General features: G+C 49.5%; 1 protein-coding gene across 1 annotated transcript; it reads right to left on the bottom strand.

The window, feature by feature from the left end:
* Positions 1-4,785: 4,785 nt before the first annotated feature.
* Positions 4,786-7,152, bottom strand: MFSD5 (major facilitator superfamily domain containing 5). The gene is made up of 2 exons (XM_032876674.1): positions 6,990-7,152; positions 4,786-6,398 (listed from the first exon to the last, which is right to left on the bottom strand). Exon 2 carries the CDS (start codon positions 6,378-6,380, stop codon positions 5,028-5,030), a length of 1,353 nt encoding a protein of 450 aa, XP_032732565.1. The 5' UTR covers positions 6,381-6,398; positions 6,990-7,152; the 3' UTR covers positions 4,786-5,027.
* Between the last annotated feature and the right edge of the window lie 8,299 nt (positions 7,153-15,451).

The raw sequence follows: 15,451 nt of genomic DNA on the forward strand, positions 1-15,451 counted from the left end.
CAGCCATTAAAAAGTATGTATGTATGTACTTTGTATGTACCGACATACAAAGGTGTCAGAGATACATGAATGACTGTATAGGCTTCCTGAGGATGTCAGCTGTTTTAAAGAGAGAAAAATGAGATATACTGTTATGTTAAAAAAAAAAAAGTTTCAGAAGAGAATGATTCAACACTTTGATTCAATTTTCAAAAAAGATTTATTTGTTTTAGAGAGAGAGAGAGTGAAAGCACATACATGGTGGGGGAGGGGCCGAGAGAGGGGTAGAGTCTTAAGCAGGCTCTGCACTGAGCGTGGAACCCAACACAAGACTTTATCTCATGACTCTGAGATCGAACTGAGCTGAAACCAAGAGTCAGACACTTAAACGACTGTGCCACCCAGGTGCACAAGATTAAATTTTTATTTAAAAACAAAAACATGGGGTGCCTGGGTGGCTCAGTGGGTTAAAACCTCTGCTTTCGGCTCAGGTCATGATCCCAAGGTCCTGGGATAGAGCCCCGCATCGGGCTCTCTGCTCAGCAGGGAGCCTGCTTCCCCCTCTCTCTCTGCCTGCTTGTGATCTCTGTCTGTCAAATAAATAAATAAAATCTTTTAAAAAATTAAAAAAATAAAAACAAAAACAAAACAACCAACTGGGGCACCTGGCTGGCTCAGTCAGTATAGCATGGGACTCTTGATCTTGGGGTCATGAGTTTGAGCCCCATGTTGGACACAGAGTTTACTGAAAACAAAACAAACAAAAAACCCTAATATTAAGTCTACGGATTAGACTCCAAACATTTTTTTAAAAGATTTTATTTATTTATTTGACAGACAAAGATCACAAGTAGGCAGAGAGGCAGGCAGAGAGAGGGAGGGGGAAGTAGGCTCTCTGCTGAGCAGAGCCCAGTGTGGGCTCAATCCCAGAATCTGGGATCATGACCTGAGCTGAAGGCAGAGGCTTTAACCCACTGAGCCTCCCAGGCACTCCTAGACTCCAAACATTTAATAGTGGTACGAAGAGTGAGATTAAAGGAGTCTGTAATTTTTAATACATTTTATATGTAAATTACATATTGTTTATATTAAACACATATTTCTGTATTTGCATTTGGTCATTTTACAATGAGTTCATATAACTTTACTGTAAAAAAACTTTATTTTTTTAAAGATTTATTTATTTATTTTTTAAAAAGATTTTTATTTATTTATTTGACAGACAGAGATTACAAGTAGGCAGAGAGGCAGGCAGAGGAAGAGAGAGGAGAAAGCAGGCTCCCTGCTGAGCAGAGAGCCCGATGCGGGGCTCGATCCCAGAACTCTGGGATCACGACCTGAGCCGAAGGCAGAGGCTTTAACCCACTGAGCCACCCAGGCGCCCCTGTAAAAAAAAAAACTTTAAAGTGAGGCGCCTGGGTGGCTCAGTCGGTTAAGCAGTTGCCTTTGGCTCAGGTTGTGATCCTGGGGTCCTGAATTAATACTTAAGATTAATATTTAAGTATTAATCTCTTAATACTTAAGGAACTTCAAGCCCTGCATTGGGCTCCCGATCTGTGGGGAGTCTGATTCACCCTCTCCTCCCACTAGTGCTCTCTGTCACTATCTCTGTCTCTCTCTCTCTCAAATAAATAAATAAAATATAAAAAAAATTTAACGCAAATGTGAAGTTTTTTTAAAGATTTTATTTTTATTTATTTGACAGAGTGAGAGAAAGCACAAGCAGGGGGATGTGGTAGAGGGAGAGGGAGAAGCAGACTCCCCACTGAGCAGGGAGCCTGACCAGACTTGAGTCCCGGGACCCCGGGATCATGAGCTGAGCCAAAGGCTATTGTTTAACCAACTGAGCCACCTAGGCGCCCCATGAAGTATCTTTATAACATTAGATCTAATCCCAAGCCGGACAAATTTTTGTTTGTTTTATAATTCTATTCTGTGGTTCTGTGAGGAAATGGTGGCAGAAAATAATAAAATGGACAGACAGAACCACAGGGTTGGGGTCAGGGGAACAGTGATGGGGAACAGAACCTAAACCTAGCCAAAGGGCCATGGCCATTAGCTGGGAAAAGCCCCTCCTCTTCCTGAGCAGGGACTGAATTTCCAGGAAGAGATAGTCCTCCAGGCCTCAGAGCCCAGTGCCGTCCTCATGACCCAATCCTCCTGCCTTCTTGTCCATTGGCTCCTGGTTCCTTGGGATGTTTCTGCTCTCCTCAGGATCACTTAGAAGTTCCAAATCAAATAATCATGTGTCCAGCTGGATGGGAAGTCAGAAAATCAGGAGCCTCTTAGTGAAAGATGGTGGTGTGTATCAAGTCTGACACCAAGCTGACCTTCCCACTTAAGGAAGAGGAAATGAGTTCAAGTGGAACATACTGACACCCTACTCAGCTGCTCACATACCCCAGAGCAGAAGGCCTCCCAAATAGCTTGATACTTCTATCTGGGCCAGGACCAAGGATAAACACTTCTGGGAATCACCCAGCCACTGGGATGAGTTGGAAAGTTCTATACCCCATGACAGGTCCATCCATTCATTCTTCTAACCAGATCTGGTTAGCCTCAGCTGGACTGAAAAAGTTTTAAAATAAAATATAAAAGCATACACTTATGTGGTGCTTACACTGTGGGCCAAGTGCTGTTCTAAGCACTTAAATACAATAATGCTTTTAATCCTCAAAAGAGCCCTATGGGGGTAGAAACTGTATTATCATCCCTACTTTGCAGATGAGAAAACTAAGGCACAAACTTGAACCTAGGTATTTGGGCTCCGGTTCCATGCTCTTAACCGATTGCGTGTACGGCCTCCCAGCAGAGCATCATAAGCAGTGCGCCTGGTGAATCAATCTCTCCTTTGACCCATAGGGGCAGATACCAAAAGGTGGACCAGATAGCGGAAGCCAAACACTCCCAGTCTCTTGCCCTTCTCCCAGGATGGGGCTTGGGATGAGGGAGCGAGGCTGGGGGCAGGGGGAGGAGGGCGGGTCGGCAAAGACCCAGGGAACACAGGCAATACCTGTCATAGAAGGGGCACTAGGCAAGCAGCAAGAAGCCCAGTTTAGCTTTGGCTTTGCCATTCACTTGCTACATGTGCTACATGTTCTTTATAAAAGAAATTTACCAGCACCTAGAAATACACTGCATGGCATACAGCAGATGCTTAATAAAAATATATTTAAGGCTGAATGGACAATGTCAAAGATGCCTTGGAGCTCTTAATTCCCTGTGCCTCTGATGGGAGAGAGTCCTTCCCACTCTACCCACCACCAACCCCTTTGGGGAAAGCTCAGCAGGGACAAAATTAAAGAAACCTCATTAGTCTGTCTCTTCTTCTATTTCCTTATTGCCTAAGAATGTGGGGGCTCCCTCATGCTTCCATTAGTAAATAATTACTGTCATCCCAAAGACCAAATCACTAACTGGGCTCTGGACTCTAGTCTAGTAGACTTCCTAAATGGGCAGCTCTTGAAATGCAAGGTGAGGGCTAGTCTCTCCTCTCCAGATATGTACTGACCACAGTCTCAGCAGAGCACCCACTGCGTGTCTATATGGAGAAGACAAAGGCAAAGAAGACACAACTTGCTCCGGTCCTCAAGGAGACCGCACTGTGGCAGAGAGAGATGGAGAGTCTACAAATAACTATAAAATATATCTAGGTTCAGCTCAACAGGGCAGAAAGAGGAAGTAGAATTTTGCAAGAGGACTCTGTTTCAGCCTCAAGATGGGGGAAGGAAAATGTATCTGTTTTTCTGTACTTAACCTCAACTTCTATTCCCTGCAGTCTGGGTGGGGGACCCCTTTGTCCCCCCTTCACTGAATAGGGACCTGAGTCCCCCACTCATTCCTCCCCCTATTTCCCCCTGCAGAAGCACATCCACGCTGCATTCCTGTAGCCCTAGTTGATGTTATCTCTCCACACAGGTTCGAACTTGCAGGTCCTGGTACATCTTGCATCCTCCTGTCTGGAAAGTAGCTTGGGACCCAGGGAAATAGTGCCAAACCCTTTCCAAAAACGGGTGGGTCCCCCCCATCTCCAGCTCAAGCACATTCCAAGACATACCCCTGAGCCTACCCTCCCTTCACCCCCACCTTTCTTAAGGCTGGCTCCGCTTTCCTGGAGAAGCCCGGGTTTTGGTGGGAGGAGGAAAGGGAGATAAAATCAGGTGAGGCAGGGAGGGGCCCACAGAACTGGTACAGTTTCCTGCCCTGATGGCTTCCTCACCCTCATTGAGGCTGGGTGGGGAAGAGTCAGGTACCGACAGGGTGTCCCAGTCCCTCAGCCATTCGCCGTTCTCTCCCCTTGCTAGACCTTTGCTTAGGTTTCATGCAAGGATAGGGGACACAGGACCTGGTAGCCCCAGGTGGTGCTGGAAAAAGGCAGAAGGCAGGTAGCACACACGTGCTGAGCTGCAAGCTCGTTTCTGCAGGCAGGTCCCAGATCTGCCCACCGGGTGGTCACAGAAGCAACTCGAGCCCCTGGAATCTCTGTGCAGTGGCGTGGGCATTCACCCCACATGCTCCAGAGACTGTCTCACTCTGGATGTGGAGCAAGGGTCTTGCTGAGCAACTAGAGACGATACCTGTTCCCAGGGTGACAAGATCAAGAAGACCTCAGAGCCTCAGGCACTTCCCACCCATTTCTGCTAAGAGGCTACAGCTCTCAGTTTAAGCTGGAGACAGTCTTCACAAGGCTAGAAATACAAATGCCTTCTGCAGGTGAGCCCGCCTCTATCCTCGAACTCTGCAGGTTCCAACTCACCAGAAATTATGGAAGTGGGTGCAGGTGAGGATGAGTGAATCACATCAACAATCGATTAAACGTGTTTATTTTTAAGTGGAAAGGGGAGAGGGAGTAACACAGAGGCAATATTTGGCCTCTTCTTTCTAGGCCATCATCCCCCATGTGCTCTCCAACTCAAAGCACTGGCAGGAGGGGCCCCAGGGCAGGCTGAGGGGCCAGAGAGTTGCAAAGTCAGTCACAGAGGGATCTGTACAACCCTGGAGAGGTGGGATCCAAGAGTCCTGCCCAGCCTCCTCATTCTGGAACAGGGTTAGAGCTCAGGGGCATAGGGCTCCCCCGTGGGTGAGGGCACCCGCAGCTCGGCATTGTGCCTGACCACGGTGAAGAGCCCCACCACTGCCAGCAGAGCCATCACCATGACGGCAGAGCAGATGCTGAACATGTTCTGAGTGCCCGTTTTGTGATCGCTGTCATGGAGAACCAGGAGCCCCAGGCAGGCCAGTAAGTGCAAGGGAACCCGGAACCAGTTGAGTACGCCAGCTTGCTCTGTCTCTGGGATCACCTTTCTCCGCAGGAAGCTCATGCTGGGAAAGTAGAGCCCACAGGCCAATTCAATGAGTAGAAAGGCTATGAAGGACTCCACTGGACTCTCCTGGCCTGGGCTGGTGGAGAAAGTCAACATGAAAAGGGAGAAGACAACGATGAGGACAGCAAGGGACAGTAGGTGCATGGGCTGAAGGTGGTACCTCTTGGAGGTAGCGATGCGGTACAGCGAAGAGCCAAGCAGGCTGGCGGCCATGAAACTGGAGAAGACAATGCCCAGTGGAGCCCCATGTGGGTCCAGCACAGGCGTCCAGAGGAAGACAAAGATGAAGATAACACTCTCGAACAGGGCCTGTATGGTACCTAGCAGCAACACGCGGCGGTCCGACAGGAGGCAGCGGAGGCCTCCAGCACAAGTCCTCGAAAAGGCACGCTGCCGATCATAGTTCTCTCCCCAGTTATGAAGGGCCAAGGCCCCAGCCAGAGCCAAGAGAGGGATGGCGGCCACGAAGGGCGCTACTGGCCCCAGTCCCATCCAGCAGGTCACAGCTTCAGCTGCCACACCTGCCACTACAGCCAGCACATGGTTCCAGAAGGCAGCTCGGGCAAAGGTAGCTGGGATCCACTCAGCAGGGAAGTCATGACGCTCCATGTGTTCGTGGATGTACCAGGCCTCAAAGGCCGAGAAGAGCAGGGCCGTAGACAGCCCACCCAGTGCTCGGCCCATCAGCAGCACAAAGTAATCCCAGGAGAGTTTGGTTAAGCAGCACAGAGAGTAAGTGAGGGAGAAGAGGACACAAGACTTCTTGCGACCCAGCCAATCCACAAGGGAGGAGGCCACCAGTCCAAAAAGGACTGTGGAGGCAAGGCCACAGACATAGAGGATGGCAATCTGCCCCTCCAGGAAGTGGTAATGCTGGTAGAGTTTATAGAGGTAGGGGGCCTGGAGCCAGTCAGCCGCCAGGGCCAGGAAGTAGACCTGATAGAAGTCCAGTTGAAACCGAAGGAAGGAGGGGTTGCTGCAGGCCCTTCCAGGAGGCTTTGCCTGGCATCTTGACAGTTCCAACCCCAGGCAGGAGGCCAAGAGGACCACAAAAGCAAGATAGGTCGTCACCAGCATGGCGGGCCCCCGGACGACCTAGAGAAGGAAGGGGGGCTCATAATCACATCCATTACCCAGGTAGCACGTGTCAAGGGGCTGAGTGTCTAAGCAGAAGTCAGCTTCACCGCCCCCCCCAACTGCATTTCCCCACCCCTCAACTCCACTCCCCTAGAGCTCAGACCGGAGGGACCAGTCGGGTGGGTGGGAGGAGTGGCCCGCCAGAGTAGGTCTCCTAAGACACTGTGGGGCAGGGAGGGGTAAGAGGAGAGCGGAGAAGATTGAGTATTCGCCCCACCCTTGCCTGGCATAGCGAAGAGTGAGTCCCTCTAATACACTAATCCCATAATCCCTGTTCCACAAATTAAGGGGGTGCTGTCCTCTTCCACTACACCTTTTGCATACTTCTATTATCCCCCAATCTGTCTGGAGAGCTCGTTTTTGCCCTCAAAGTCTTTCCATCTGTCGAGGGCATCCCTCCCGCCCGCGCAGGCCTCCTGAGTTGCTTCAGGGTCACGCGCGTGCATCTCGGATTCCCGCTTCTCCGGGTCATAGGCACCCCCCCGGCGCCCCCTAGCCCCAGCCCAGCGCCGCCACACCTGCTCGCACCTCGCCCAGACCCCGTCTCACCTGCTGCCCCGGTCTGCGGGGACGCCCCGGACACGTCCGGCTCCAGGCCGCCCGGCCGCCCTACCCACTCTACCTCCGGCTCCAACTCAGGTTCGGGTTCCAGCAGCGCGCCCGCCCCTCACAGCCTGCTTCCGGGAGCCGAGTAGGCCTCTGGCCGCCGCCATGATGGTCTCATCACGTGACGGGGTGAGGCGTTCAAGCTCCGCCCCTTCTCCGCCCCCTAGCCCCAAAGACTGGCGCCTAAGTAGCCAAGCACCCGGTCGACTGGCCTCGTCCGCTGCCTTCCCGGGACACTCGCTCCTTCCACTCCCGGGTACCTGCGGGGCCGCCCCGAAATAAAGACCCATTTTTTCTCTCTCCCTCCGTAACAGGGAGAATGCCCGCAGTCCCGCAGACTCGTTGGCTGGAGCATCCGAAGGAACACCGCTGCCCTAAGCCAAGCCGGCTTCCCGGTTTTCCTCCTCTCTCACTGTAGTGACCTCCAGGCCCGACGTCAGGATGGCCCAGACACCTGAGGGAGGCAGTGTGGTGTTAAGGACTTGGACTCCGGCATGAGGACGGGCTAAGGCTCAAATCCCACCCCTGTCACTTACCACGGCGTGGCCTTGGACAAGCCACACGACTTCTTCGACTTCTTCATGTCCCAGTTCCTTTGTCTGCCGTCACAGGAGAGCAGTGCCCAAGTAAAAGTCTAATAAAGGGGCGCCTGGGTGGCTCAGCGGGTTAAGCCTCTGCCTTCGGCTGGGCTCCTGATCCCAGGGTCCTGGGATGGAGCCCCGCATGGGACTCTGCTCAGCAAGGGGCATGTTCACCCCCACCCCCTACTCTGCCTACTTGTGGTCTCTCTCTGTCAAATAAATAAATAAAATCTTAAAAAAAAAAAAAAAGGCTAATAAAGTTCAGCCCTGTTCCTGAATGCCCACTTTTACCACTTACCAGCTGTGTTACCTTGGAGAGGTTATTTTGCCTGTACTCCAGCCTTAGTAGTATCTCCAATGGCTTCCCATCTCACTAAGCATAAAAGCCAAAGTCTTTATAATGACCTACAAAACCCTCTGTCTCCTGTTCCTCCGCTACTTCTCTGACCTCATCTACAGTTCTCCCTCCAGACTCTCTACTCCATCTGTATTGGCTATCTCCCAGGCCTTTGCATACTGTGCCTTGAAAGGTTTGGTTTCTTCTCCAAATACCCACATGGTTCCCTCCAGCCCCTCCAGTTTTCTGTTCAAATGTCACCTTCTCAGAGAGGCCTTCCTCGGCCATCCTGTTTAAAACAGCAGCAGCACCACCTCTGCTAGTTATTTCCCTACTGTCCTTCTAGCCTCTATTCCCTTTGCTGCATCTTCTCCATAGTACTTAACACCATCTGGCACACTATATATTTTACTTACGTACTATCTCTTCTCCCTACAGATTTTTATCTATTTGTTCACTTGTATTCCCAGTACTTAAAACAATAACTGGGGGACACTGCATGGCTCGTTTAGTTGGAAGAGCACCTGACTTTATTTTTTTTTAAGATTTTATTTATTTGACAGAGATCACAAGTAGACAGAGAGGCAGGCAGAGAGAGAGAGGGAAGCAGGCTCCCCGCCGAGCAGAGAGCCCGATGCAGGCTCGATCCCAGGACCCTGAGATCATGACCTGAGCCGAAGGCAGCGGCTTAACCCACTGAACCACCCAGGCGCCCCAGAACACCTGACTCTTGATGGGGGGAGGCGGATGCCAGCCCCATGATGGGTGCAGAGATTTAAAAAATAATAATAAAAAGAAAGAAAGTAAAAAGAAAAGTTATCAGTAAGTAAAAGTCATGCAATAAATATTTGATGAATAAATGAGTAAGTGAATCCAGATAAATTAGTCTAAAAAGTGCTGGCCCACATTAGCTGGTAACGCTCATCAAACAGTTACCTATATGCATCTAAACTCTGTTTTAAGAATTCCTGGGCCATCTGCTATAGATGAATTATGTCATGTCACAACAACCCATAAGGTAGGTACTATTATCCTTGACAGTTGGAAAGCTTAGATAATAGGCCCAGAATCTCATGGTAAGAGGCAGAGTTAGAACTGGGACCCAGGTCTTTCCAGTTCCACATTCATGTGGTTTCTGAGAAGATCAAATGAGTTCACTCATTTGCACAGGTGATATACTAAGGCTTGGAGGGTAGAGGTGGGAGAGCCTGGGATTATATTTTGAGAAAAAGTTTTGGTTTTTTTTTTAAAGTAGGCTCCACGCCCAGTGTGGAGCCCAACACGGGGCTTGGACTCATGACACTGAGATCAAGAGTCCAATGCTTAACAGATTGAATCACCCAGGTACTCCAAGAAATACTTTCTTATGACAAAGTAAACAGCTAAGATTTATATCCCGCAAGTTCTAGAGTGCCTTTATTCCTAACTGGCAAATCCTACAGAGTAGAAAGGGATAGTCATTCGCATGCATTCGTCTAGAAACACAAAGACTCAAAAACCATTTCCCCAAGGTCATTCAGTGAGTGAGAACATAGGGTGGAGGTTAACCTGAATGAAGGCAGAAGTGGAACAGGTTGGCTTTACATTCCTGGCTTTCTGTTCTCCAGGAGGGAGGCCAGTTTTCACCCTTTGTTGAGCTACATTTTGCTCAGAAGCACCTGGCAGAGAGAGACTTACAGCAAGATTACATTATTTTGGATTATTTTTGCATATTGTGGGACCTATTAAAAATATATTTAGTCTTAAGTCTCCCCTGTCCCCTCAGAACTGAGAAGCAGAGCTGGGAAAGGTCCTAACATGGGAAATGTGCCAGCAGAGGACTAGAGGGAAAAAAAGTCATCCTGTGAGCACAGCCCATCTCTAGGACATGTTTCTAGTAGAGAGCAAGGAGGGCTGAGGTCTGTGTATTGAGGAGTCCTGGTTTTCAAGGAAGGTGGGAGGATGCTCTGGGAAAACTAGGAACCCTGCTCACAAGAAGAGCATCATTAAAACTTTTATTATGAAAATGTTCAAACATACACAAAGGTAGAGAGTATAGTTCTATGAACCTCTATATTGTTAATTCAATAATATTAATTTTTTCCACTTTGTTCCTTCTTCTCCCTTCTTTCTGTCCTTTTTTATTTGCCAAAATATCTAAAAGTAAGTGAATCCAGATAAATTAGTCTAAAAAGTGCCGGCCCATGTTAGCTGGTAACACTCATCCAACAGTTAAATCTGTTCACTTCACTCATACCTCAACATGTACCTCCAGGAAATAAGGCCCTTTCCTTGCATAACCTAACTCCAAAGCCATTTTACATCTAACAAAATCAATACTGATTTCTTGGCATTGTAAATATACAATCCATAATTAAAAGGCTCCACCTCTAAAATGGTATTTTACAGTTGGGTTGTCCAAATCAGGAACCAAACAATGTCCATGTGTTCCATATAATATTTGTCCTTTTATTATTATTATTTATTATTATTATTATCTCTCCCCCCAACCATTCAGTAGTTGAAGAAATTGGGTCAGATTTCGTTGAAAAGATTCCACATTCTGGATGTGTCTTCTCACTTCTTCATTGTGTCATTTAAGTTGTTCCTCCATCCCTGATATTTCCTGTTGAATGGAAGTTAGTTCTAGAGGTTTGATATGAATTACATTCAGTTTTTTTGTGTGTTTTTTCCTTTGTTTGGCAAGTCTTTCACGGGTGGTGCCGAGGGCTTCAGATTACATCACATCAGGAGGTAGACGGTGGGTGGTTGTGCCCCTTTTAGTGATGGTAAGACCTATTAGTGGGGTCAGGTGGTGACAGATTGATTCTTCCATTATAAAGCTCCCCATCAACTGTCATCTTTGGTTTCATCCATTCATAATTCTTGCTTTGATCCATTATTTCATTAAGGGTTGCAAAATGATTTTTCTAATTCCATATTTCTTTTATATTAGCTGGAATTCTTCAGTAAATGAGAAGTTTTCTCCACCACTTGGAACTATTTGGCTACCCTGAAATATAGTTTATATAGGACAGGCAGCGTAAATGCTTAATTCTTTTTTTCCCCCAAAGATTTTTATAAAAGTAACCTCTATACCTAATGTGGGACTTGAACCTACAACCCCAAGATCAAGAGTTGCATACTCCACAGACTAAGTGGGCCAGGTGCCCCCAATTCTTCTCCTTTTTGATTGCTGATTTTCAGAATAAGAAGTTGGAAGAAGGGGCACCTGGGTGGCTCATTCGTTAAGCAGCTGCCTTTGGCTCAGGTCATGATCCCAGGGTCCTGGGATTGAGTCGCACATCAGGCTCCATGTTCAGCAGGGAGCCTGGTTCTCCCTCTCCCTCTGCCTGCCACTTTCCCTGCTTGTGCTCTCTCTGTCAAATTAAAAAAATTTTTAAAATTAATGAATTAATTAGATGGGGAAATGGAGAGCAAAATAGAGGGATAGAGAACGGGGAAAACTGATGTAGAGACAAAGTTAGGTGAAGGCAGAATGTCCCAGTGACAGAAAGAAGGAAGTAGAAATAGAGAGAGTGATATAGACAGACAGAGGAAAGGTAAACAGAAGGCTACACAGAGATAGAAAGGAAAGAACAAAGGGTCCCAGGAAAGGAGGCTAAGAAAGAGAATACTGAAACGAAATAAAATCTTTTTAAAAAATTTTATTTATTTGATGGAGAGAGAGCGAGCAAGCTCGCGAGCACAACCATGGGGAGTGGCAGAGGGAGAGGGAGAAGCTGCCTCTTCGCTGAGCCGGAAGCCCCACATGGGGCTTGATCCTAGGACCCTGGGATCATGACCAGAGCCAAAGGCAGAGGCTTAACCCACTGAGCCACCCAGGTGCCCTGTGAAACAAAATAAAATCTTAAAAATAAGGGGGGTCGCTTGGGTGGCTCAGTCAGTTGAGCCTCTGCCTTCAGCTCAGGTCATGATCCCAGGGTCCTGGGATCGAGCCCTGCGTCAGGCTCCCTGATCAGCAGAGAGTCTGCTTCTCCCTCTCCCTTTGCCTGCTGCTTCCCCTGCTTGTGCTCTTTCTGTCAAAAAAATAAATCTTAAAAAAAAAAAAAAAAGAACGCTGAAACAGACTAGTGTCAGAGGACTTGAGGAATGTGGAGAGGAGCTTAGGGGCTCTCAGGTTAGGGCCCAGGCCTGGGCAGATACCCGGGGCTTTTACTTCCAGCTTCCTCTTGGTCACTTCTCCAAACTCCCATCCCCACCCCCAGGGACCTGGGATTCTGACTAGCTATGTGGATGGGATCACTGGGAGCCTGAGTCCAGGGTTCCCAGCTTCCCTTATCCCATGCCAGATGAGCATGGATGTAGCAGATGCGATTATTGATGGAAGATTGAGGTCATGAGACTGCATGAGTACTCAGAGATTTGAAAGACAAGACATTCAGGCAGAGAATGCCAGGTTCCTAGAAGCAAAGGACCATGAAGGATGTCATGAGATCCAAGGGGAGGGAAGAGCCAGGAACCCTCTGCTCAGCATTCTCTTCTGGTCCTAGAGCCACTGACCGTCTTTGCCCCACTCACGGTGGGAGGTAAGGGATCCAGAGACTTTTGCATCAGTCAGGGAGATGGGTGGAGGTCCAGGGGGCAAGAAGTGTCCCCTGGACCAAGAATCCCCTCCTGCCTCTGGAGGAGGAACGTACCTTATCCACACAAACTACAGAGACGATGAGCCAAGAAGGATCTCCAGCAGAGGTTGACTAGAGGAAGAGAACAGCCAACTTGCTCACCTTCAGCGGCCACGACGGAAGCTCTGGGAAGCACGATTTCCATTCCAGAAGTGGCAGAAGAGGATGTTCTGGAACCAGGGGAGCATGCCCAAAAACTAACATCAAAGCGGATGCACCGCTCTCAGGTACTGAGCGGGGGAGGCTGGGACTCTGAGCAGCCTTCTGCCTCTACCTGCCTGGGTGAAGGTGTTTAGTGATCCCTATCCTCACTCCAGAACTTCTACCTCCCCCCAGAGGAAGCAGTTGGCCAAAGGGCTCCAGGAGCCTGACAATCTCTCAGGGGGGGCAACAGCCCAGCTAGACTATCAGACAGTGCCTCTGAGAGGTGCGTTGTCCCCTGAAGCAGCGGCCAGTGCAGCCTGGAGGAGCCCCTCGGCCACAGCCACAATTGTCACTGCAGCCCAGGCAGGAGCTGGGACAGGCAGCTTGGCCTTTGGAGCAAGGGTAATTTGGGCAAGGTGAGCCGTGGCCGCAGGTCAAGTGCGGACCAGTGCACAGGCTGCAGGAGCCGTGTGGACAATTCAAGGGAGGGCAGGCAGGGCAGGGAGGGCAGGAGCAAGTACAGGGTGGGCCAGGGAGGCTTGGACAGGAGGGGCAGGGGGCTGCATAGGAGGGATAAGCAGTGCAGGAGCAGGTGGGTAGAGGACAGCTAGGGCAGGGGCAAAAACAGGCAGAAGGGGGACAGGACAGGCAAGGAGAGGCTGCTGCTGGTGGGCCGTGCCTGGAGGGTGGAGGGGGCTGTTGGTGAGTGGGTTTCTTGTTCCGAGGTCCCAAGCGTAGGCCGAGAGAGAAGTCCATTTAGCTGCAGGAGTGGCCAGGCTGGGGGCTGGGTAAAGGGAAAGGCAGGGGTGAAGTAGGAGGGGTGGACTAAAAGAGGCAGGGGTGGGGGCAGGATTAAAAATCTAAGACTTGGCTGAGCCTTTGCTGATCCTGCTTGGAGCTCAGACCTCCCCAGCCAGCCCTCCCCTTCAAGGCCTGCCCAGGGATGCCCTCCACGGAAAACTCTCTGGCCAGTCCCAGCGCAGAATGCAGAAGGCCTCGAATCTGACACTCTCGCTTTCATGCCTCCAGTCCTTTGTTTCCACTGTTCCTTTTGCTCTGCTCCAATGCTCTTTTTCTCTTCTCTGCCTGGTGAGGTTCTCCCATCTCTGAAGTCTTCCCCTTTATTCAATCAAATTGTTTTTTCTTGAGCTCCGGGCACCCGGGCACCTGACACCTGCCTGGGTAAGGACCCCTGCCCGACGTGCTGTTCTGGCCCAGACGGCCACTGGCCCAACAGCCAGACCAGCTGGTTCCAGCTCCCAGACAGTCCCCAAGGGATTTAGGGAAGCAGCAGCAGCAGCAGCAGCCGCTGCAGCAGGGCTGTCTGAGACACTGAGCCAGGATGTTGGCGGGAGCTGGCAGTGAAGGGAGGATGCTTAGGTTCTGGGGATTTCCAGCCAGGGCAAATCCCAGGTGTGGGGGTGGGGTGCCCTGCTGTCTCTGGAAGACTGTATTATTGAGGACCTACCCGTGTAGCAGGTAGTGAGTAAGACAGCTAAGTTAACTCTTTCACAGAGCTCCTGTGAAAGTGAGGGGTGGGGCAGGGTGGGGACCAAAACCAAACTAGTAAATAAACAAATACAGGAGCTGATTTCAGAGCCTGAGAATAGCTGTGGGAAAGCCACGGTGCCCTGATAACAAGGGGCTCAGAGAGATGGGTTCTTCGGCAGGAGCAACTAGTCAACCCCCAAACTGGCAGGTATGACAGCAGTTAAAAGTTTGGGGGGGAGGAGCGCCTAGGTGGCTCAGTTGTTGGGCCTCTGCTTTCTGGGATCAAGCCCCGAATTGGGCTCCCTGCTTGGCAGAAAGTCTGCTTCTCCCTCTCCCACTCCCCTTGCTTATGTTCCCTCTCTCACTGTCCAATAAATAAATAAAATCTTAAAAAAAAATTTTGGGGAGATACAATCTGTCAAGCCCCAGCAGACCAAGGGGGAGCTATCTGAGGCTGAATGCATCCCAGGTGTCTGGGCTATGGAGAAAAACAAAACTGAGGAGGGGATAAGGAATGTGGGAAGTTGCAGTATCAAATTTGGTGGTCTGTGTTGCCTGGTGGCTCAGTCAGTTAAGCATCTGCCTTTGGCTCAGGTCGTGATCCCAGAGTCCTCTAGGTTAGAGCCCTGTGTTGCATCAAGCTCCCTGCTCAGCGGGGAGTCTCCTTCTCCCTCTTCCCCTCTCCAGACTTGTGATCTCTTTCTCTCTCTGTCAAATAAATAAAATCTTTTAAAAAATTAAATTAAATTAAATTAAGTGGTCAAGGAAAGTGTCACCAAGAAGGGATATTTTAGCAGACTTGAAGGAAATGAGAAAGAGAGCCATGGAAAGATATAGTGGAAGAACATTCAACAGAAGGATGGGGGTGGGGCAGAGGTGGTGACCCTGGTGGGACTGGGGGTAAAGGAGAGTGCTAATGGCATAGGTAGGGAACAGGGCAGGGCCCCCAACACGCAAGGCCCTGGGAACCCCCGCAGGGGCTTGGATCTTACTCCAGTAAAAGGGAAAACCAAGGAGGGTTTTAGGCAAGAAAGTGTGTGGGTCTTCTTGGTCTCACTCCTGACCCCTGATTAAAATGTTCTTCCTGTGTATTTGGTGTAACCACTTTGGAAAACAGTTGGGCATTATCTAATAGAGATTGCCTAGAGGAACACTTTGACTCTAAGGTTTGGTTTGGCTTTTTTTCTTTTTTCAAGATTTTATTTATTTATTTATTTGACACAGAGA

The sequence above is a fragment of the Lontra canadensis genome, unplaced genomic scaffold, assembly GCF_010015895.1.
Source record: "Lontra canadensis isolate GAN:19392208 unplaced genomic scaffold, GSC_riverotter_1.0 scaffold59, whole genome shotgun sequence".
NCBI classification, from domain to species: Eukaryota; Metazoa; Chordata; class Mammalia; order Carnivora; family Mustelidae; genus Lontra; species Lontra canadensis.